The sequence below is a fragment of the Nannobrachium achirus genome (genome assembly GCF_963921795.1).
Source record: "Nannobrachium achirus genome assembly, chromosome: 6".
In the NCBI taxonomy this organism is placed as follows: domain Eukaryota; kingdom Metazoa; phylum Chordata; class Actinopteri; order Myctophiformes; family Myctophidae; genus Nannobrachium; species Nannobrachium achirus.
This window is the reverse complement of record NC_137815.1, coordinates 53,289,509-53,314,057: the sequence shown is the minus strand read 5'-3', so window position 1 is coordinate 53,314,057 and position 24,549 is coordinate 53,289,509. Positions and strand designations below refer to the sequence as shown.

General features: G+C 43.2%; 1 protein-coding gene across 6 annotated transcripts in view; it reads right to left on the bottom strand.

Annotated features, from left to right (window-relative positions):
* arhgef10la (Rho guanine nucleotide exchange factor (GEF) 10-like a) overlaps positions 1-24,549 on the bottom strand; it is a 197,378-nt gene that overhangs the window by 75,674 nt on the left and 97,155 nt on the right. For all 6 annotated transcript variants that reach the window (XM_080728639.1, XM_080728636.1, XM_080728641.1 and 3 more), the window contains one exon: positions 10,454-10,554. In XM_080728639.1, coding sequence (XP_080584765.1) covers positions 10,454-10,554 — 101 coding nt within the window. The remainder of the gene's footprint in view (positions 1-10,453; positions 10,555-24,549) is intronic.

Sequence of the window (24,549 nt, the reverse complement as noted above, 5' to 3'; positions counted from 1 at the left end):
TATGAGAATGGTCCGGTGCAGAGTATTGGACTAAAAGCGAATGGAAAAGCAGATGTAAAATTGAGCAGGAAATAATTGCAGGGGGTTATGTGTTGCAGAGTAGCAAAAAGAAAATACAATGTGCCAATCACCGGAATTGCTGGTACCCTTGCTGGCATTTGTTGCAAGCCTGACAGAACTTCTACCAATGTATATAAACAATGATTGGTTCCAAAAGGTGTATACTGACTACAGATATACATTATATTTAAACTTTGATGATTTAGAGTTGCCTTTTGACACTTTTGCTGGCATAAACAGCCTCTGACTGCAACTGGAGTGACTGTGGGTACGAGTAAAGCCAAATGAACAAAATAATAAGCAGCCATATTTACTTTATAAGCTAAGCTTACTGATTTAAACTCAGAAGAGGTGGAGTCAATTTCCCACTACGACGTAGTACCGGAGGTTGAGAACTATCGATTTCAACAATGATTTGTTCTTTTGGATTACTTCTCTCAAATTTGCCCTTCACGACTGTGTTATCTGTCTTACCCTTCCCTCGACCCTGCTGTCCTGTCTCCCTCGACTGTTGTGTCTTAAAACATTTTGTATTAGAGGATTGAAAACAAAGAGGTTATGGAAACGGTTTAAACAAAGACATTTCATTTAAACTCCGCTGTAATTGAGGTGACTGATCTTGTGTCTACTGTCTACCTATGATCTTGTTTCATAGTACCGGTATACTGTATCTCACACTGATAAGGACATAAAGACTGGAATAGTACATGAAAATATAGCGCATGCACGCACACACGCACGCACTCATTCCCCCAGATTTGGCACAAACATGGGGTTGAATTCATTTTACTGTTATGCTACCAAAATATATGGGCCGTCAGACTTCAACTTCATTACACAGATGTATGCTGTATGTATACATGGGCCTTGACATTCTTATATGTGCGATACCTTATCGCAATGTCCTATGCGAATATTGCCAGTGGTAAGGCCACCTCGTTCATTTCAAGACCGATGTTATACTGTAAGCGCAAAACTCTAAAGATCTTTCGATCAGCCTATCCACCTGTTTCCGCCAAAAATTACAGGAGCATTATCTGTAGGACACTTCCGGTTAACAGCAGACATACAAGCTCACGTCGCGTCGCAGATGCAACCGTTGTGAGCTTGTAGATCACACTCGTTTGCGGCGCCGGAAGCTCCCTACAACTTCTGCTCAATGCACGATGGGATGTTGGAAAGTTGTGGATTGATTTTGTAGTTTGGGCGGAACAGACAATAAACCAATCAGATTGGCTTTAAATCCTGCTTACATTTGCACATTGCTCTGTTACTCTTGTCATGGTGGAAGACTTTTGACAGAAGTAAAAAGAGAGATACCTGGTTGTGCATGGGTTTAAAGCGTGAACAGACTTTATATTATCACCTTTCCCCGAAAATTGAGGCAGGCATCTAAGGCGGTAGCAGTGAGTGTATCCTCATCTTCTGGCATCATTGCAGAAAGTGCTACAGTGATGCCATAAGAAAAGGAAAATAAATACTTGTTGCTCAAAGACATGACCACTGGGAAATGGACTGCCTATGCCACGGTGGACCTAACATCAGATGAAGATATTGCCGTCTCTGCCCTTAGTATAGACCAGGGGTCTTCAACAGGGGGTCCGGGACCCCTAGGGGGTCCTCAGAGTTACTATAGGGGGTCTTTGTATGATAGAAACCTTTTTCTCCTTTTTAATATTAACCACTTGAACCCTAGTGTCCTTATTCTGAGAACTTTAGCCAAAAATAGCAGATCTACAAGCTCACAACGCCTCGCAGTAGATGGGCTATTTTTGGGAAAGAGGTTTGGTGTAGAGGGGAAAAAGAGCAGACTAAGTACAGAGTGAAAATTCAACTTTATTAAGTATTGACGGTTCAAGAGGTTAAATATCTGAAAACACAAATTGACGTGAATCCAAAATACACTGATGATTGTGCTGTCAAACAATGACGCTATATGGAATCTATGAAAAGGTTGTGGGGGTCCCTGCTTCATCTCTCTCTCTCAACTAAGGGGTCCTTGGCCTGAAAACGTCAGGCCCCTGGTATAGACAGCATTGAGGGATTTGGGGTGTTAGAAGTTGGCATCCATTAATGTGCACACAGTGCATACAAACCATGTAGGTTTGCTATGGAAACGGTTTATTTAACAGTATTGCACACATACAAATAACCATCCATTAAATGAAAGGTGCGACTGTCATGCAGATCTGCTGGCTGCAGATCCTGACGCTGGACCCAGCAGCCAGGAACAAGTTGCCGTGGAGAGGGAACAGAAGGGGAATAACACATCCAGGTCAAGGGGAGAGACGAGCCAAGCCAGATTACGACGCGGGAATACCTTCTGGCACGAGTACCGTCCATTCCTTCAACTCAGCAGTCTGATTTCTCCATGTTGGAGAGGGAATTGAGTGAAATCCCATAGCCAGTCCCCCGGTGGTGTTACCCGCCTGCGAACCCGAGGAAGAATAATGTTGCATATTATACTTGTAAAAGAGACTCTCAATGTATTTTGACTGGTGAAATAAAGGTTAAATAGCGTCACTGTTGGGCAGAAACCTTGTATCTCCAAGTTTCAAATGTGTATGTTTTTTCGCGAAGTAAAGCCCTGCTTCATCAGACAAGGCCGTCGCACAAAAGCAGTGAAAACAGCAGATCTACAAGCACACAACGCCTCGCGCCTTGTAGGTCGGCTGTTTTCACTATTTAGTAAATGTTTTTAAATGATAAAAATGAACGGTTTTGGACATACAACGTTTCCACCTTGACGATATATTTAGTTTTTTGTTTCGTTTGTAGGAACTGCATTTGAAAACATATTTGTCATACAGCATTGAGGTAATGTAACTTTACCAAATAATGGCAAAACTGGCTGAATAATGTCCACTTACCAGACTACAGATGGAGCAGCTCGCTGCCAGGTGATCCCTGCTCACCCGTGCTGCTGCTGGTGCATCTGCGTTCATTGGCATTGGCATGGGCACACGCAGTTCAGCATCGGGGACTGTCCATTGGTCCGAGGCACATTATTTCCCAAACCCTGTTAGTTTCCCATTTGTATTGGACGGAAAGTTCAGTTGTTGTTGTTGGAGTTCAGTAACTGTCTCTGTCCTTGGTGCTGAATTAGCAGGGGGTGTCTCTCTCTCAAAATGTAATTCTGCAATGTGTGCAATTTGTATCCTCTTCCATGCTCATTGCTCACACTTGCTACAGTATGTCTGATCTAATCATCAAGACAGCTGTTGGATCAAGTTAACTCATATGCTGCCATTTAACAATACCTTCGTACTCTTTAACTGCCATTCGTCTCCATAGACTTCCATGTAATTCATAGTGCACGTATCATGCACACCCATGCCTAGATAATGCACCACGTGTGTCCACATTGCTCACAGCTTTCAAACAAAAAAATCCGAATGGAAATCCGTTCAGGCATTCATGAGATAGCAGCCATTATGTTTTACACTGTTGTGAGCTTGGAGGTCTGCTACCTGAGTTGTATGGGGGTTGTATGGGGGTTAAACAAGCAATTTCGCGATCGCTATCATGCCTACTAACGTGTTTGGGGTCCCAAAACATTTTTTGAAAAAAAAAAAAATTTTGAAAAAAAAAATTTTTCTTTTTCAAAATGGCGGAAATTCTCGGGTTCCTCGGGCGTGGCAGGGAGGGACATCGCGAAATTCTCGGGTTCCTCGGGTTTGGCAGGGTATGAGTTAAGAGATATTTCTGGTGAAATAGAGATAATATTCTCAAAAGTGCTTTTAACGTTACACCTCCTATTCACGTGAATTAGTAGGCTATGAAATAATCATACAGCCAAAGCTTGTCGGATCATGAACCATCAAGAATTCGAACATTCAACACACCATTTCGAAGAGCATACCCAATCGGAAGGGGTGCTGAGCTCTAGTGGCTCAGCCAGTTAGCAGACAGACTAAATGCTACATGGAGTTCAAATCTGACATCCGTCTTTTGAATTTATTCATCAAAATACATTTTACAATAAATCCAATAGTCTAAAGAAAAGTTCCACATTTTGCTAAAATAGATGATCTATTCTACACGCTCACAACGTGTCAAATATTTTAGCTAATCGTCTGTCAGTATAGGGATTAACATGAAAAAGACAAGTGCACACGTGCATGCATGTGTGGATTTGTGGGGGGTGCCAGCTTTTGTCCGACGTAAGAAGGGCACGAGCCCCAAGGAAAAGACACCACTGCATTACAGAATCCTTTTGTAGAGGCAATCTAACTTACGATGTTTGGTTCCTTTTGTAGAAATGACGGTGGACAGTACAAGAGGCAATCTAACTCACAATGTTTGGTTCCTCCACCCAAGTAGCTAACCTTCTATTTTGGTGTTTGTGAGATCACCACTGAGACAATCGATAGTATCCACACACAGACTGTCAGCTCATCTATAGCTCATTACCATAAACTATTTCCATTAACCTAGGTTTGCACGGCAGTGTGGCATTTCAAATAGAAAGGTTTGACGTTACTTTACTACTTGGGTCATTTTACCAAAAGATTATGAATACATCAGCTGCTATGTTATAGCTCTGAGCTGTAGTAGTGCAATAAAGGAAGGAAACCTGTGAATAATCCATATACTGTATACTGTGCTGCATCAGCACTGTTGCCTTCTGTATGTGTTCCATTTGATTGCATTGCTCAACTCCATATACTGCACAGATCTCACTCTTCCTCCCTTTTTGTCCAGTACTTTATTTTCCTTCTCCTTCACTCATTTTCTTTGTTTTCCTGACCCTCTTTATTTACCCTTAATATCTCTTATCAGCCTCTCTCCCTCTCAAATTTTTCTCTATACTAGCCTACTTATTTAATTTCCTGCTCTCTCTTCACTTTCCCTCTCTATTCTCTCGCTTTCTCCACCTATTCCTCTTTCTGCGCTTCTCTCGCACATGGCAAGCCTGTTAGATTTGGTGCCCTATAGGCAAGTTTCTTTTGACTGCAGTGCTTTTAAAAGTCAAGTGATATATGTATGTGTCATGAGCACATTCACACAGAACGCAAACATTACGTGTGGATAAAGCAATGTCATTTTTATATTTGTATTTTTCGGAACTTACACAGCACAAATAAAGGAATCAGCCTGTATGAATAAGCGATCAACTACACCGCATGCATTGATTTGATGTGAAACACTGTATTTACCAGTTATTTCACATTTTTGAAACGTTTATTCATCATGTCCCAGTGTGCAAAGGCTTTAAGTATATAAAAGCCCCGCTAGCGGGGTTGTGCTGCTCCTTACATCCAGTCAGACCAAAGTGGTTTGAACTGCCCGTCACTGACCTATAGAGCCCAGGGCTTTCCAGCAGTGTGCATATAGAGTAGTGTATTTGAGGTGGGAGGGGAGGGGGGTATAACTGAAGGATTTACACATTTAAACAACAGGAAATGGTTCCGATTTAAAAGCTACTTTTAAAATAGAAACGTTTGCCTAAGAGTGGCTCTAGATGAAAGGCCAAGGTACATGCAGATGAAAGGTAATATTACTAGGTGTAACACATTATTTGTGGATGTGTTTAATTTACTGTCTGGTAGGTTTTTATGTGTGCCATCATGAAGTTAACGTTGCAAGAAATCCCTGCGTTGGAACACAGTAACAACTAGATGAAGCATACCCACATCACATCTGCACCGTGGTTGTTGACATTTTATTTTTAATTTAAAAAGTTGTTCAAACATGTAATGACTCTGCCATGAATCGTCTCTACCTCAACACAGGGCCGCCGATAGGGGGGGGGGCAAAGGGTAGTGTTGTCCCCCCTCCCGGAAAGGGGGGCCCTGCGGTGGGGGGGCCGACGTTGAACGGGACTCGGGAGCAGACTAGTTTGTGTGACTGTGAAAGAACTTTCTCCCAAGGTAGGATTAAGACATCATGCTTTATATAAACCCTATTATATTAAGCCTAAATGGTTCTGCCGCAGTGTAGAACTGTTTTTAACAGTTTTTTTTTTACTTTACAGAAAAACCAAGGGGGGCCCACGTGGAGGGCGAGCCCAGGTCTTTAATCTTGACCCCCCTCGAAAAAATTTGTATGACGGGCCTGCTTCAACAGAGCGATTAACACATGGGATCTTAAGGTCCGATTATTTTCCTCCATAGACAGAAAGAAAAAGGACCAGGATAAAAGCCGCAGATGGACATCATCACAACAAAGATCTGTTGTGATTCACCGAAATGAAATATGATTTAAAAGTTTCATTGTAGCATTTTAAACTTGCAATATACATTATGCATATTTTTTGCATTTCCATAGAGATTTCCCAAAGCACTGTGCAAATTAATTGAGGAGCTCTACTAATCACTCACTGACAAGTGTGAATGGAAAGGAAAACAAAAACAAAAGTTTTCCATGCAACTTTCTGAACAGTTTTAGAGTTATATAAGTGGCTGTGGGATGTGGTTTGTTGTCGCCTGCAAGTAAGCTCTTAAACAGCAGTGACAGACCTGTAGGTAATTGGGCTGATTGGCAAAATACTTATTATTCCTTTTGTCTGTTTTTATGTTTTGTCTTACAAGTGGGACTGGGGCCACACTGCTCAGCATAACCCTGAGGAGAACTAGTGACTGTGGCTGTGTTCTGAATCACATAATTAAATACTATTCATAATTCATAATAAAAGTACACAGTCTGGAAATGCGTACATTTGCACACTCTCAGAGTTACACTTTCAGAGTTACAAATGGATAATTGAACACTTGAGACATTAACTATGTATTAAGTAGTATACAACACATGAACAACATGACATTTTTTACTTTCTGATTTAACTTTCAAAAACAATGATCCCTTTCCCAGATGTGTCATAGCGTGAAGACAGCTGCAGCTAATGACATCTAATATGATGGATAATAATGGCCTCATTGTCAGTGAAAGGTGACATTTTCCTGAGTTAAATGCTCCCAGGTGAACATCTCCCACAAGTGAAGTTAATGGCATTTCATTGGTCGCACAAGTGAAGTTAATGGCCTGGTGGTCATGTAACTGTGTAGAACAGTAGGGAGGGGGGAAATTGAGTACTGGTCCTTAACTGAACCTTTGCAAAACTCTGTTGCAGCATAAATATTACTATAGAGGGTATGCACATGCATAAAGTGAATGGCTAATCGAGTGGCAAAGTGAGTTTAACGTTGTTTAGTGTCGTTTAATGCTTTTCTATTTGAATGTATGGGCTGTCAAGGTCAGAAAGTAGTTTTTTGCCACTCATTAGGCATTCCTGCATAACATCCGGGTATGATGATGATGTCACACGCATACCCTCTATACCATTCCAAACACACACACATATTCATCAAAATAGTATCACGATAGGATTCAAAACGTTCAGACGTGACTTTAATAATGGGCCATATTCTACATTATTAACTCCGAACAGAATTTTTCTTTCACCAGCCTGACCCTATAGATGAACGATGCCTGTACCAGCTGCCTATATGATCTATATGGTCCGGCTGCCTAAGAGCACCCCCCCATCACTCAACAATGTGGAGACTGGAGAGAAAACTTGCCTCAGTGATTCTTCGTTTCTTCGTCCTCCCCTGTAGAATTCCTGTGATAACGTTGGGCTCCATACTTTAAGCATTATCATGGCATACAGTACAGCTTCTTAGCCGTATGCAGTGGCCATGGATGCCATGCATGATTTAGCTTCGACATCATCCATGTCCACACACAAGCACACAGACACACACACACACACACCAACGCGCGCATACCAGCAGCCATGCGGGGGAGAGAGTCGATCCACGTGCTCTTCCTAATCACTAACCCTGCCGTGTCACTGATAAAGGTGTGAGCGACAAGGTAAAGAGTGTGGTTGGATGCTGCACTCCACTGCACTGAAATGATTCATTCCTGTCTCAACTGAGGTTTTCTTATGCCATTTTCTTTTTACATAAGCACCATACTGCAGGAGAGAGAGAGACAGAGGCAGAGAGAGAGAGAGAGAGAGAGAGAGAGAGAGAGAGAGAGAAAGAGAGAAAGCCCACATACAGTATGTATAATGTTCTGTTTTCATTTCTTGCAAGGCCATATGAACAGAGACAAGCGAACCACAAGACGACCGTGGTGATTGGGGGGATGAGATGCTTCAGACCTTTCTTGTGACCCCTCTTCAGACCTGAAAAAGCCCTGCATTGTGCTTTGCTGTCCCTGGGCATGCACACGCGGAACAATCGCATCTCTGGCTAGTCATCTAAGCGAGGCATTTCATCTCGTGGCATTTAATCTGCTTCCAATAACTTCCTTTGAAACCTTTACAGATCCCTGCGCCGGAGCTTTACAGGGAGACGACCGGTGGGATGACGGCAGCAGCCACAACACGGAGCTCAACAGAGGTGCACGTGCACGCCGAGTGCTCCCTGCTGCAGAGAGACTAAGTGCATATACATAACAAAGTGCGAGTAGAGTGAGTGTGTCTGAGGATGAGGAGCGCTCTGGGCGACAGGGGAGTAAGAAAAAGAACGAGTGGTACAGGCGTTGGGGAATGAGAATCGTGCCATCGTGGCCAAGTAAGCAGATTAATGTCCTCCATGGTCCTGTCTGTGCTTTTCGCCAGCGGCTCAAGGCACGCACTGATGAAACCAAAGCGAGGAAGACCTCTCTAAAGTAGACAGACTGCATAGTCAGGCACAGGCCTGGACAGGGACAACGGGAAGGGATACACAGTAAAAGCATGGATAATTTAAGCGTACCGCAGATGTTGCAGATGTACCCAAATGCGCCGTCCATTTGGTTATATTTGTTTGTACAATCACTGAGGCACAAATGTATAAATTAAGCATTAAATAAAGATTTTACTGTGTATGAGGAGAAGAAAACAAAGGGAGGAAGGGAAGAACTGTGCTGCTCCCTGCTGGGGGAGGCATGTCCCTTTTTCACTGCTTGAATGTTCCCCACAGAGACCAACTGAATAGTTTCATTCCCAACTGAGATGTCTACCACTTTGGACACAAGTGACACGCCTGCTACAATATAAAAAGGTCGATAGTGTGTAAAATCGAAACACAACGTGGGCATTTCAAAAGGCTGCATGTGACCTTAACTGGCTGGTAATAATAATGCTACCTTTATATTGGAGGACAGTAACAGAGTAAATGTACTATACTTAAGTACAGATTCTGAGTATCTGTACTTTTGAGTATCAGATCTTAATACCCCCATTAATACAACCCTCAAGGACCCCTGGGGGTCCCCAGACTCCACTTTGAGAACCACTGGCCTAGGGTGCCAGTACACCCAGAAACACCACTGCAGAGAACCATTACAAAACAATGTCTTCCAAGCCAACGAATGACAGTATAGGACTAGCTGCGTTTCCAAAATGCCCTTTGAAATTAACATTTGAATAAAGAGCCCGAGCTTTTTAAGCTTATGAGTAATGACCGTTGTCAGTCATGTCAACATGACAATTCTTCTCACCTCTCTTGTCTTTAATGCTTTGAGAAGTTCAAAGCTATCACTTTTAAATGGAAAAAGGGTTACAAATTGCTCCATGCATTTACGCCTTACAGTACCTCTCAGCTTTCCTACTTACTATATGAATAAAATAAAATGAAGTTTAAAGGGATGAGGACTAACCACTTTGCCCTTTAAAAAACACAGCATGTGTTCTCCATCGTGTCTACTGCTAGTATACATTTAGTATTTTATTTGTGGTAATATTATTGACCACTCATTTTGTATGGCCGTGGCAAAAATATAGTCATATGGATTTTCCGCTCCGACATCACGCTCTGGCTTGATTTCCCTTTTCTGCCCATATATGGAGATCGCTGATGTCATCACGAGTCACACTTGCAAATTAATTACGTCCTTGTCCGTATTATGCCCATATATGGAGATCCCTGTCCCGATGTCATCAATATCTGGGAATGACCATACAGTATATGGGCATGTTCTTCTCAAAAGCAGCGTTACAAGTGCTTCACGTGAGAAACAAAATACACAAAACAACAGCATAGGAGACGGATACAAACATGCTAATGAGTTGATGACAAGCTTCAAGTACTGATTTATACATGACAATTAGCACCCTTTACCCAAGCCTCACTGCACTCCATTTAACCCCATTCTGACAGTCACGCTGTGATGCGTTACATCAGTCATGACATCAATATTGCACTCAGTCAGAGTTAAACGAGAACAAAATGTGACGACGTGTCCGTCTTTCCCATAAACCCTTTTGATGTGACGTTACATCACATTACATCACCCTATTTAATTAATAATGACAGTGGTAATCCAGTGTGTGTGTGTGTGTGTGTGTGTGTGTGTGTGTGTGTGTGTGTGTGTGTGTGTGTGTGTGTGTGTGTGTGTGTGTGTGTGTGTGTGTGTGTGTGTGTGTGTGCGCGCGCGTGTGTGTGCTTAATTTACTTACGTAATGCAATCTTAGCCAAGTGCAGGCGGTTGACCCAAGAGATCTTACTCAGGGGGTTTGGGGTGTTGAACACCATCATGAGACTGACAGGACGTCCTGACCTAGAGCAGCGCACACAGACACACACGCACGCACGCACGCACGCACGCACGCACGCACGCACGCACGTGCACATACACACACACACACACACAAAAACACATTAAAAAACATGTTCATATAATACGGGTTCTGCACAGAGCATCTAAGGACGCTGATAGCAACAGACAAACATCTTGAATCCTCAGATGTTCTTCTCAGACATGTGGCCAGAGGTTGTTTGTGAGAACACTCTTCTGCCAGGATGCCCCGTCATAAACACTCTTATTAATAGACACTGCTCATAGACACTCCCATAACCACAACATCATCACTGTTTAACCGGAGGGAAGACATAATGATAATTTTAATGAATTCTAGAAGTTGAAAAAAAAAAAATGCCACATCATCCGACTACAGTCTTATTTATAGGCCTACTGCATCAAACAGCAGTTGTGCCCCAGATATAGAAAATGTACATGTTCAAAATACAAGTAAAACGCAGGTTGTACACACACACATACACATAGACTAGGGCTGTATTGACTCAGGACCCAGGCAGGGGTCGAAGCCGAGTACAATCCGTGCAGTGGAGCAGCGCAAACGAGACAGTGTGTGTGTGTGTGTGTGTGTGTGTGTGTGTGTGTGTGTGTGTGTGTGTGTGTGTGTGTGTGTGTGTGTGTGTGCGTGCTTGCGTGCGTGCGTGCGTGTGTGTAGGGGTCACAGCTGAGTGCAATCAGTGTAGAGCAGGGCAAACGAGACAGATTGTGTGTGTGTGTGTGTGTGTGTGTGTGTCTGTGTGTGTGTGTGTGTGTTAACTGTGTTTACAGAAAGTGTGACAGGCAAGAGTAACACGTGACACAATTGCTGCAGGTTTTCACAATAACTGACGTGCGGTCACAATTATCTTGCAGATCATGTATTTGTGGAATGCAACACCATCGCATGTCAAACACAGTGCAACTTCTGCGCAATACACGATGGGATGTTGGAAAGTTGTGGATATAATATCACAATTTACTGTATACAGTATACATCTGCTGCTATGCTCACACACCTTTATTTTATATTTTTATCTCAGGTATATGTGTAATATGTATATACATGTATATATGTTGTTGTTGTTGTATTCATTGCTTGATCTACACCCCCCCCCCCCCCTTCTTCTTCCCCTTCTTTATTCTATGGAAAATAACAATACGATGGGAACGATGCACAAAAACAATTTCACCCACTTCTTTACCTCTGTAAACCTGTGGTGAGACAAAAAAGCTTATTCTAATTCTGATTCATGATTATGGAGCACCCAATTAATACTTAATTTGGTACAACAAGTGAGGGGGGCATGCATTCCAAAATTGCATCGTTCCCAACTTACATTGTTCCAGACTTTCCCGAGTATAGGCCAGTGCCCAAAGTCACTGATCTAGTTATCCCAGTAGACCTCATATTACTCACACGTTTAATCATCATCATTATCAGAATCATCATCATAATGATAATGATATTAATAAAGGCACCTTTCTTAACTCATAGTGCCAATCCCGCAAAGACTCGTGAAAAGTACTCGAGTACCCGGAGTGCCAATCCCGAGTATACTCGTGAAAAGTAATATATTACTGTAACAGTTTACAGTTTAGGCATTTAGCAGACGCTTTTAATCCAAAGCGACTTACAATAAGCAGATAACATCACAATAATAAACAAGATAATATGTCAGTACATCATCAACAATATAACAAATGCAAATGGATATCTATCTAGAAAAAACACAATATAATCAAAGTTCTGAAAAAAACCTAAAAAACAAAAACAAATGCTAACTAGCTTCATGTATTCATTGATTCTTTTTCTGTAGTGCTAAGGGTTTAGGTGGAGTCTGAAAAGGTGAGTCTTCAGTCCACGGCGAAAGCTAGCGAGTGAGTCCGTTGTTCTAAGTGCGACAGGGAGTTTATTCCACAACTTGGGGGCCAGGAGGGCAAACTGTCTCGGACGAGTGGATTTTTGCCCTGGAGTTTTGAGCGAGGGTTCTGTCAGCATCCCTGTGTTGGCTGATCTAAGTGACCGGGTGGGGGTGTAACGGCGGATACATTACCGAGTACAATGGCCGGAGGTCCGGAGACGAAATCCGTCGCTGATTTCGCATCATCACGGCTCCACGAGCACAAAATAGTCCCATCCATAACATTGAGGTGGACGGCCGATCTCATCTTTAATGTCCATTATCTCAAAACTACACTTTAGAAGCGAAGATGGAGGCAGATGCTCGCTTATGTTACACATGTATAAAAGCTCCGGTCCGCCATTACACAACTCCACGTGGACAAGGATCGGTTCCGGCGCAGGACGCCAGACCGGAAGTGTTTGCGCTGTGGACTTCTGGCCTTCAAAATAAGATAACGGGGGTGATGCCAACCTGAGACTGGCATCGTGGACTTTATAATCCGTTAATTTCATGGGCACTAAATGAGTTAAACAAAGTTTACAACCACTCTGGAGTCAGCCATGTCAGCCCTAAAGAAAAACAACAGTCATTTTGTATTTTAAAACAAAATGCCAGACGCCAGAGAGTCAAAATGACCAGAAAGATTAAAGTGAAAGAGGCAAGATAAAATAAAACAAACGGTAAAGACAGCAATAACAAACTCCTAAGGCTAGACTGAAAACACAAGGATCGGATGAAAAGAAGGGCACGAAAAACACTGAATAAAACAATTTAAAAAGAGGAGATGTAGAGACAAGGAAATGGTGCTGTCACAATGGAGATGTGACAAATAGAGTCTGACCCTGAGCACGGTAAATTCCATTTGCTACGCTGACATCAAAAGAGAAGGTAGAAAAAAAGACACAGGAGGGCCAAACACAATAAGTATATTAACACACAGACAATGCCGCCACATGCACAGACCTTCCTTTCGAATTGGACTTTCACTTCAGCCTTGCTGAGAAACAGCCTGGAGCTTCAGTGAAGGACTAGATGTCTCAGATAGAGACATGACCTCTGATGCACACACATCCTCCCACTCACACATCCTCAAAGTACTGTGGGTGTGAGCACCCCTGTGTCGTTCTGTCCATTTCTCTTCCACTATGGTTTGATATCGATGACTGTGCATTTAACCACATGAACTCTAGCACCCCATTCTGGGGCAAACATTTAGTGAAAACAACAGGTCTACAAGCTTTCTTGTAGATAAGATATTTTCTGAAAAGAGATATTTCGTGTACAGGGACAATGAGAGAAGTAGAACCCTGGGGGACCCAGGTCAATGACGTATAGGGTTTAAGTGGTTAAAAAGTGGTGTGTTAAACCAAGGTCTTGCATAGACCTATTAATAGTCCATTATGTGTGCAAGACATTTTAATAATATACCGTGGAACCCATTACAAGATGGAGGCACAAGGAGGATTTATCTCTTTTCCCTCCTGTATGGCTGCAACCAAGGATTAACTCCAACATGTAAAGAGCATACTCGTATGAGTCTCAAAATCCCTCACTGAACAGCCTTTTTTTTTCAGAGGTCTTTAGAGAGTACGATTTAACAACAACTTCTTTCTGCACAACAAAATCAAAATAAAGAAAATACAGTATATAGTTGTAGCCACTGTCAAAGCTCCCTATAAAAGCCATTTATCCAGTTGTTTGCCTTTGTACTTATTTTGGGTGTAATACATTTTGTAACGGGCTGCAACAAAAATATGAATGTCCAGGCCACTACCAAAGCAGGAGAGCATATTGTTTCTTGGTTTTATCATCGCATCATCTGCCAACTACATTTCAGCAAGGCAATTCAAAGTGCAATGCACAAAACATTAAGAGCATTAAAGCTTCCTTTTGTAACATTTTATTGCGACCAAAGGTTGCAGTTTAGTATGTGAAACGGCACATGCTGACTCCGTCTGGCCGTGTACACCAGTCTATTGGGGAGCCACACTAACAGAATCCCTTTTATACTCATATATGGAGTTCCCTGATGTCATCAATATTAAGCCCATATCTAACAGGACTTCATGGGAATGCCCATATACTGTATGGAGGCCACATCGGCCACATACCACACTAACAGAATCCATATATGGCCAAGACAGATGCTCAAGACAGCCCATATCTGTGTGGCTAGTTCTACAGAGTACAGACAGGGATCTCCATGTATGGGCATAAAAGGGATTGTATGTATGATGTCAGATGTCATAGGACTTTCACATAACGAATAACTGAGTAAGCATGTTTGGGCTCTCACAGCATATCTCCATATACAGTACATGGATCTCCATATACTGTATGGGTACCAGGGGTCTCCATATATGGGTAACTGGTCCAATATACATCACTGGCCAAATGGCCAAGACATGGCACGACCTCGCTTGTCGCCCTGAGGCGTCTTACTAGTTAACTACGGTATATATATATACTGTAGCATATTATGTCCCAAAAATGTTCAATTTAAAGGAACACTATACCCTACCCTGACTTTATTGACTCAATGTCCAGCAGATCTACATGCTCACAATGCATCACATTGTGAGGTGTTGTGTGTTTGTAGATTGTCTATTTTTTTAATTCTTTCTGGTAACTGGCTCAGTGCATGTGGTTAAAATAACCAGGCAGTTAACTGGTCAGTCTATGATTCTCAATGCTGTCATCACAGGACCTTAAGATAGCATGGCAAATGGGGGTGGGTTTGGTATGAAGAGCTATAGCATTGATAGTGAGTTACCCATACATCAACCTTTATGCTGTATGTATCAGGGGACAGGCGTAGCTCCTCTTTCTGTTTTATTAGAACTACAGTACAAGGAGGATGACTGACACTTCCTGGGGTATCTTTTTAATGCAAGAACAAACTCTCAATAACAGTGTCTCAGTCTTGCAGCACAAGCCCTTACTCTAATGGGATTCTGACACGGCGGAAGAGAAAGATGGGCAAGAGAAACAAAGAGAGCGGAAAAGGGGTGAGACCTCTGTCAGACACTCACACAAGGCACGCAGGGAAGAGCGTTTCATGGTCAGACGTCATTTGAAAGTAATGTAGTTTGAGGAAAGGTGAGCAGCCTGAAGGTCTTGACCGAACGTTGACCGCTGCAAATTCATTTACCAATAAGGAGGAGGGGAGACGAGGAATTTGTGTGCGTGCGTGCATATAAATGAGGCAGGGAGAACAAGAAAACATGAGATAGACGGAGAGAGAGAGCGAGAGAGAGACTACATACAGAATGGTAGGAGTGAAAATTCGAACTTCCTTGGTGTGTTGAGAAAGAGGGGCCTTCACAATGAAGTGTAATTCATACCCTTCTCTCCGTAACTACAGCTAAATCAATTTGCCAGAGAGAGAGTGAGAGAATGGCGAGAAGGAAGAGAAGAGCGATGAGAATCAACACTCCATGCCCACGTGGCTTCAAACATGCTAAACAGAACAATACAATCTACAAGTATCCCACCACCCCACTTCAAACCCCCTGATTGACAGCCACAATGCCAGTGTAGTCACTGCCAGAATAGCAGAAAGGACAGGAGAGGAGAAGAGTGAAACAATGATTTACAGGTATGGGTCAACACTGAAGCACACGTGTGACACTAATGCACAAGGACGGGACAGATGTGGGAGTGAGTGCTGAACGACGGGCTTGTCATGCCCCCTCCCGTTTTACACCTCCACTGCAGACACAGGGCGCAGTCGGAGAAATAGCGAGCCCTCTGCTGTCCAGACATTTAGTCTAGATGAGGTCAAAAAACACTCTCCAGTGCCAGTGTCAAATCTGCTTGGCAAATCGAATAAGTAATGCGCTGTGTATGTTGTATTAGCCTCGCGTAGCCAGACAAACCTGCCATTGCGAAGAAAAATTGCCCCAGTGATATTGTCGGTCTATGCGAGGCTAATGTTCTATTACAGAACATCCCGATTTGTGGGGAGATGGAAATATGTCACAAAATATCACAGTCAGAAATAGACCTTTGTGGCAGAAGTTGGCACACAACCCCCACAACCTTTTCAGAGATTCCATATAGTTTCATTGTTTGACAGCACAATCATCAGTGTATTTTTTTATTCATGTCAATTTGAGTTTTCAGATATTCAACCACTTGGACCGTCATTACCTAATAAACTTGACCTTTTACTCTGAACTTAGTCTTTTTCCCCTATACACCAAACCTCTTTGCCAAAAGTAAAAATAGTCGATCTATAGTAAAAATAGCCGATCTACAAGCTCGCAACGCCAGGTATTTTTGGCTACAGTTCTCAGAATATGGACACTAGGGTTCAAGTTGTTAATATAAAAATATAAAAAGATTTTGCGGACCCCTGTAGTGACTCTGAGGACACTCTAGGAGTCCCGTAACCCATGTTGAAGACTCCTGGCTTAGTGGTAAAATGCGTCCACACGACTGTATGGAGATTGCTACCGTGGCAGTAGGATTTTTATAACTATTTACCTTATACAGTGTTTAGTGTGTGCGTAGTTAGGGTAATAAGAAAAATACACTTTCCAAGGAGCACCGTGTGCCACTTTGGAGTAACCAACGGTGCTGCTGGATAGAAACACTGCTGCAGAGGGCTGGATATCCGCAAAGCTACAGAGAACCAGGCAGATATCCCACTCGACATCTATGCCTGCATTCTGAAGTGCTTTGAATATTTGTATTAGTCACAATGAACAACAACATACAGTAGTCACATTTAAGAATGCAGCACGGCACAGATACAGTTAGAACAACCTGCCCAACAGGAACCTTTCACAGTCTTTTTTACGTCGGTAGTCCTTGGCACAGACATAGCAACAACAACACAATAACGTTCGTAGCATTTACAAAATACAAATACATTATATAAGTGGGGGTGGGTGGTAAAAAAAAAGGGAGGGGGGGTCTCACTTCTCGCCTGTCTTATGGGAGATGTAATAACTACCTTCGCCTCTGGACACCTGAAAGGTGAATCTTCAGGGCCGTTTTGAAGGAGGCCAGCGAGTTACATGTTTTAAGGGAAATCGTCAAGGAATTCCACACTTGAGTGGCAGTGTTGTAAAAGGAGAATTTTATCGTTGTGTGCGCTCCCTCTAGTGTTGTAGCTGTGGGCGTCGCCAACCTTTTGTAGGTGTTTGGTCAGGTATGCGGGCACTGTGGGGGTTGAGGACAGATTTCCATTGACTATTTTGAAAGCCAGTCACATTTTTAGTTGTATAATTAACCAGTAAGACTCCCTAATCGGGAGATAAGCGACCGTAGGTCGCTTATCTCCACAAATAGGGCAAAAATGTGTTTTTCCAAAATGTTCCTGATCCATGTTGATGACATGAGTGTAGACATACTGTGTTGTGATTTTCGTGATTTTAGGGAAAAATCTGTAGGAGCAGTGTCCAAAAATGTGTTTTTAAAAATCGGCCTTAAGGTGGCGCTATATGGGACAGATTCATGTTGATGGGATGAGTGTAGACATACTGTGTAGCGATTTGCGTGATTTTAGGGCAAAAACTGTAGGAGCAGTGTCCAAAAATGTGTTTTAAAAATCGGCCTGAAGGTGGCGCTAGAAGAGGGCCATGTGAGAAATGAGGGGTGGGGTCTCCGCGTTGCCTTGGCGGACGAATAGGTACCGGCCCCGGCTCTCCCGGACGCTCCTAGCCCGAGTTACGGCATTTTATGTGAGCTGCAGTGGAGGGGGTCCTCCACTGGGGGCGCCACCACTTTTGCATCCGTTCTGGAGCAGCAGGAGTGGGTGGTCCCCAGGAATTCCCCGTGAGCAGCCCGTTGGGGTGGTGATTTGGTCATTTTTGCACATTTGGTCATTTTTTACACCTGGGGGTCCTCCAGGGAGCTCCGGGGGTCCTTGGAGGTTGTAGTTTGGCAGGTAAAAAGCAAAAGTTGGCATGGATGGGGGCAACGGTTGTGGAGATATGAGCAGGGCAAAAGTGTGACGTGTGACGTATGACTCACGGACGGACATTTTTTTACACCTGGGGGTCCCCCAGTCCCTGGAGCTCCGGGGGTCCTTGGAGGTTGTAGTTTGGCAGGTAAGGAGTGTGTGTGCAAAATTTGGCATGGATGGGGGCAACGGTTGTGGAGATATGAACAGGGCAAAAGTGTGACGTGTGACTGACTGACTCACTCACTCACTGATGGACAGCCGGTGGAGGTTTTGGTAGTAAATGCGACCTACGGTCGCAATAATATAGCAGGTTAATTCGGCTGTGACAGTTAACAACATTTGAGGTGCCCTTGAGGGCGGCCCATATTCTCAGACTCTTAGAGTGCTAACAGCCCCCACCTCCCAGGCGTGAATGTGTGTACTGTAACTGTGAAGGGTGAGCTTTCTTGGGCAAGAAAAAAAAAGTGAGCATGCAAGCTCAGCAAACATTTTCTGGAGCCACGCGAGAGAGGTTGAAAAACAACAGGGGAGATGGATGTCTGTTATGCCATCTTACACTAATGTTAAAAGGATCGAACTGGTTGGAATGAGTCCAGGTTGATGGGTCTGTGACTCACCCACACATCGCACATCTCCACTCTATCTCCAGACGCAGGGGGCCGTCAGCAGTGTTGATTTTGTCGACTAAAATTATCCCAAAAAAAATGGTTGTAGATCGGCTATTTTCAGCATCCAACCAAGTGTGAAATCAGTCATTGTGATGCCATCAAGGCCTGCCAAAATACATTTTAGTCGACTAAATCAACTGTAGATTTAGTCGCTAAAACAAAAACTTTTCAGGTGACTAAATTAAGACTACAACTAAATTACATTTTATTCAAAAGACTATGACTAAATCAAAATTTGCTGTCAAAAACAACACGTCAGAAAGAAACATTGATCTGGTTTTGGATGTAACTGGCATCTGAACTGAGAGAACTACTGCACAGTACAGTAGATACTGTATACAGTTGTCACTGTTTCTTAACCCTTTGGGCTACAATCCAAAAGTGTGTGGTGCACAATGGCAGTAGTCTGACATACACGTGGACAGAGAAAAACTGTAATTAAGGAACATTGTTTGATTTGGCCTGCACAAATCAAGTTCCAGTGTGAAAACAGTAGTGTTACCTCACTGTTTAGTCTTGTGCACACTGCACAGTGGACCTCATAATTTTGCTTGAAAAGAGTGAGACTAGGTGAGTATCTTTGTGATCGGTGTTGCCACAGTTAAAATCTGGACTTGTGGGCCAAATCTGTGTGAGGAAATGTCCTGTAATTAAAAGTTGTAACCTGCCAAAAATGCTACTTTTGAAGAGCACGTGAGCAAAGGCCTTGATCCACAAACTGCACCAGTGACCAACCATAGCACAAGCTATAATGTTGGCCACTGGAGCAGGTCCCAGCTGGGATTGTGAGTAGTATGAAACCTCTGAGGCATGAAAGTGTGTCATTGTATGAATGTGAATGTGAAGTGGACATAACTGGGAAAAGAGCGTGCACATTCAGCAAACATGTTCTGGCTGGAGACAATGGAACCTGAAATACGTGGAAAATACTGTATGTGGAGAGAAGTTGTACTTGTGCCACATCTCCACTTATTTCATACTCAGATACTCAGATAACAATAATATTATTATATATTATACACAAAGCCGATTTTTGCGCATAAATCTTTTAATGGAAACACTTCAAAATTCGAATAAACGTTCATTATCTGCAAAAACATTGATGCGCTTGGAGGAGGTGGATTTTGAGGCTTTATCGGAAAAACGTAATGCGCATTAGTGCAATGGAAACACTAAGTGAATAGGTTTGGAATTAAAATGCATTGAACTTGCATGATATCGATTTGGCTGAAGGGAGCTGAAGGGAGCTACCAACTAGTTAGCGCCGTGTTCCCAACTACTGTACCTTGCATTGGATGTTTATTTTACGGCGCTGTTGTGTGCAATGTGCAAGTGGGCCTCGTCCGTCACATCACACCGTGTTGCGTGCCAAAAGTGGCCGATCTACAAGCTCACAGCAGCTCGCATCGGCGACGCGTTGTGAGCTTGCAGATCGCAGCCAACTTCCAGACGCAGAAACTTGCAGGATGAATGTGCGGCGAGTCACAGCAGTCAGACGTGCAGTGCTCACGTCTCGGATTCGGTCTGCCCGATCCCAGCTTTGTGCACTGTGTGCAAGCCTGCGGGAAGTCATTTACAGCAGGTCGGTCAGACGGACCCAGGGTCTCCCAAGAATCGCATTTCATCAGTTTAATGGAAACAGGCTAAATTCGCTTTGTCTTTTTGCAAATTGCTGATAATTAATTTGCTTCCTATTTTCGAATAAGCTTTATGGAAACGCAACTAATGACAGGCCTCAATTACACCTGGCATTTTATTAATGGGAACAGCGCTGCAAACCAGCACGAAACATCCGTTTTGGTGTCAACAGGTTACAATTTGCATCATCTGCCGCCCACCTGCTTGGGCCAGGGCAATTACTGTAGCATAGAGGCATGCATTCCATTTCTCCAAAAGCACACAGACCTGCTACATTATATTCCAGTCTGTTTCAATTTGGTACGAATCCTTAAAGTCTGAGCTTTAGTAGCTTTTTTTATGCATTCTAACCTGGGGCGAGTTGCAATCTCATTTTGTAATGTATTGGCGCCCCCCCCCCCCCCCCCCCCTTACTTCAGCAATAAATTATATGCATTTACATCAACTTCATTCAGGAACTCTCTAAGCAGGCGATGATGATGGGCTGAGGATGCCGTTTGATCACTGTATTCATCACCTCAGCATACCCTTCTGACAGACTGGCACAGGACAAACTGATGGATGATAGTGTATGAGAACAGGTTTCATCCACGCTACAGCTCAGTTCCCCGCTCTATTTCAACTATGGCAGGGACTCCATTTGTGGTGATTTAGATTTTAGACCACTTGTTTTCCCCTCTTTCCCAACATAACTTTGGGACAGGTACAGTACTGTATGTCCCTTCCCGTAGGCTATAGCAACTTCTCACAAAGTTGCTCTTCTATTTGTGCAAAAATCTAACTTAAAAGCTGGGCATTGTCAGTTACATCTGTAGACTCAACAGCTAAGGCTATGCATTGGTGCTCTCTGAACAGCTGCATCAAGCTGAGCTAGCACATCCTCCATCAATATTTCACTGCTGTTGCTGTTGAAACTGATAGGGATTTGTTTTACTGACAGACAGAACCAACGTTCGGTCAGGACCCTGGCCGCCATTTGTTAATTGCTGACCTTTAGAAGAAGATAGAACATTATATTTACTGTAAGGCTCCGTTTGGCTCATCACTTGACATCATTGAAATATAATTCCTACACTGAGAAACACAGGACCAGTGCCAGACGTATTAACTGCATTTGTTGTTTCCACCCAAGATCGTTTTAGATAATTTGCTCTTGGCAGTCTGTTTGAGGTGCTGTAGATTTGCTGTTTGACAACTCTGTGTACCTCCTGCACAAGGACATGAGTTTGCTTGTGGCCTTTCTTCCATGACTGTGGAAATAACCAATATGCCACTCTGCTGAATGCAGGGCATTGCTCTTAGGGCTAATGAAAAGTAATCAGTTGACTGGTCATGATGATTAAATACAACTGCAACACAACCACTGACAATATTCATGTTCAGCCTTATCCAATCCATTTCCCCATGCCACCATACAACAGTGGTTCCCATACTGGGGGTCGGGACCCCCAGGAGGTCCCCAAATTATTTTGTGGATCCCAAAATGACAGCTAAATGTGCAGCATTGTTTTCTCACTCAACAGTAAGGAAACCAACTTGGGTATCTGCACATTTTGACAATTAATGACTTAATGACTTTCAAGACCTTTTTAATACCAAATTGCCCAAAATGTGACAAATATTACTTAAAGCTATACTGTGTAAGTTGCTCAACTGGTGGTCTGTAGCAGTATAGCAAACCGCGGTCGCGTTTGCTTTTTTCGTCCGTTTTTCGCTCGCGGACCGGGCCGTCAGACCACCGCGTCCGCCTCGCCTCGCCTCGACGCTTTCAATGAGGTCTCCCGTGTCCTTCTACGAGCAGCGGTTGGGGAGTTACATGCTAGACTCCTCCAGTGTAAACACTGCAGTGTACTTCCTGAAGGCGTGTTTCCTAAACCCACCAGAGAGCCCGGCAGTGTATGTTCTGCGCTGTGATTGGCCGGCAGTGTATAACCCTCGCTGTGATTGGCCGGTAGTGTGATGACGCAATTTTTCCGCGAAAACCGGTCCCGGGCAGGGATCATAGAAAACATATAAAGAGAAGGCTTTAGAAGCTGAAAATAACGGAGTGGGGGTTCTAAAACTTTAGCGATTTAACAGCTAGGACCATTTTAAGATTTGTTTTATAAAAAAAGTTACATGGTATAACTTTAAGAAAGAGGAAAACATTGTGACAATGTTTCACAACGCCTAGAAGTGCGAGGCGTGGTAGATCGAGAGCTTGTAGATTGTCAATTTTCACAATACTAGAGGATGTATGTCGCACGTATGGGCATATTGGTTGGATCGGCGGTTTTGGACAACTGGATATCTGAACTACACGACAACGGGGGAACGGGGGACACAACGGGGGAAATTGCATGCCATACATTTCATTGTGAATGTGCAATCGAGCAGGCTCCGGTCTACTGACTGTGACTTTCCATTGGATTATCGCCACAGGACCATTTTTTCCCCGACTTCCAGGGAGCCACGCACGTTTTTTGAGACCATCCAAGGACAGATCGGGGTGATGCATTATATTCTATGATTTTACAAAGGTTAGTGGAAAACTCTCTGAAGGCTGGCAATAGCGGATTAGACAATGTTTTTACTCTAGCGGTCAAAGGGTTAACTCATTAACTGCCAGAGTTAAAACATCATCTAGCCCTTGCCCTTGTTTTTACTAACCTTTGAAGATCCACAGATTATAATTCTATTTTCCGACTATGATGGAGACTTTTGCCTCGATCATAATGTTGCAGTGGACGGGATGGATTTTTTCAAGTACGTCATTTCCAGTTGTATTCTGGGATTTGTAGTGCTGGGATCATTCTCAAGGTGTGGAAGGCTGCGGAAGAGCGCCCTCTAGCGTGTGAGGGTGCTTGTGTACATGTGGAGCATGCTTGGTACTTACCCCAACATCTACAGTAGCCCTTGTAGCCTGGTTAATAAACCAGACTGCACAACACCACCCCCTGTTGGTAGTGGTAAACGAAGTGTGTGATAGAGTCTGACGCTTGCAGTCAGGCTACTGCCCTTGTTCATTAGTGCACTGCATACAATAGGCACGCCCAACTCTATGGTTGTGTTCCTTTGCTATATTTATTATACTTTATATTTATGCAGGGAACGTTTGCTGTGTTTGCATGGTCTTTTTCCAGCAGTGCTCTGCTTTGCATTCATACAGGTACACGCAATAACCACACCTGGGAGATGCCGGGGACATGCAGTCACACCTGGGAGCTGTTCTAGTACCCAATAATAGTCTGTTGTTTGCTCAAGTGCACCTCAATAATAGTTATTGAGAAAGGGCAGGACATTATTCATGTTACCTTCCCAGATAATCCCATCTGATTTGAAAATGTGAACCAGTAACCTTCCAGATCGCTGATCAGATTACATTATTTCATATCTCTGATCATATTGAAGATGAGAGACACATGTTTGGTCATTACATTCAGGGACACATTATTGGTAATTAAATAGAACTGTAATATGTGTCATCAATCCAAATACAAAACATACACAAACTGAAATTAACTTTGTTGTGTGTAGATAGATCAAACTATAAAGTGTATGCAAATGATGTTGTCTAGGCAGGTGCAAATGTAATCAAGCTGAATACTACACAGTAAAATCCTCAGTGTTAATTAAGTCAACTTAAATGTACACTCTGGTTAACACTGTGGGCCAAAATTTGGGGAAATAGGTGAACCGGCATCGGTTGTTGTAAATGAAGATGGGTGGGCTGACTTGAGACCCCCATGAACTGTACAGTATACTCGCCCCTGGGCATTTGTCTTCAAGACAGTCAGTCAATATGAAATTGGACAGATCTGTCCTCATCACATGACTATAGACAATAGACATAAGGTGTACTTATTTGTGTGAT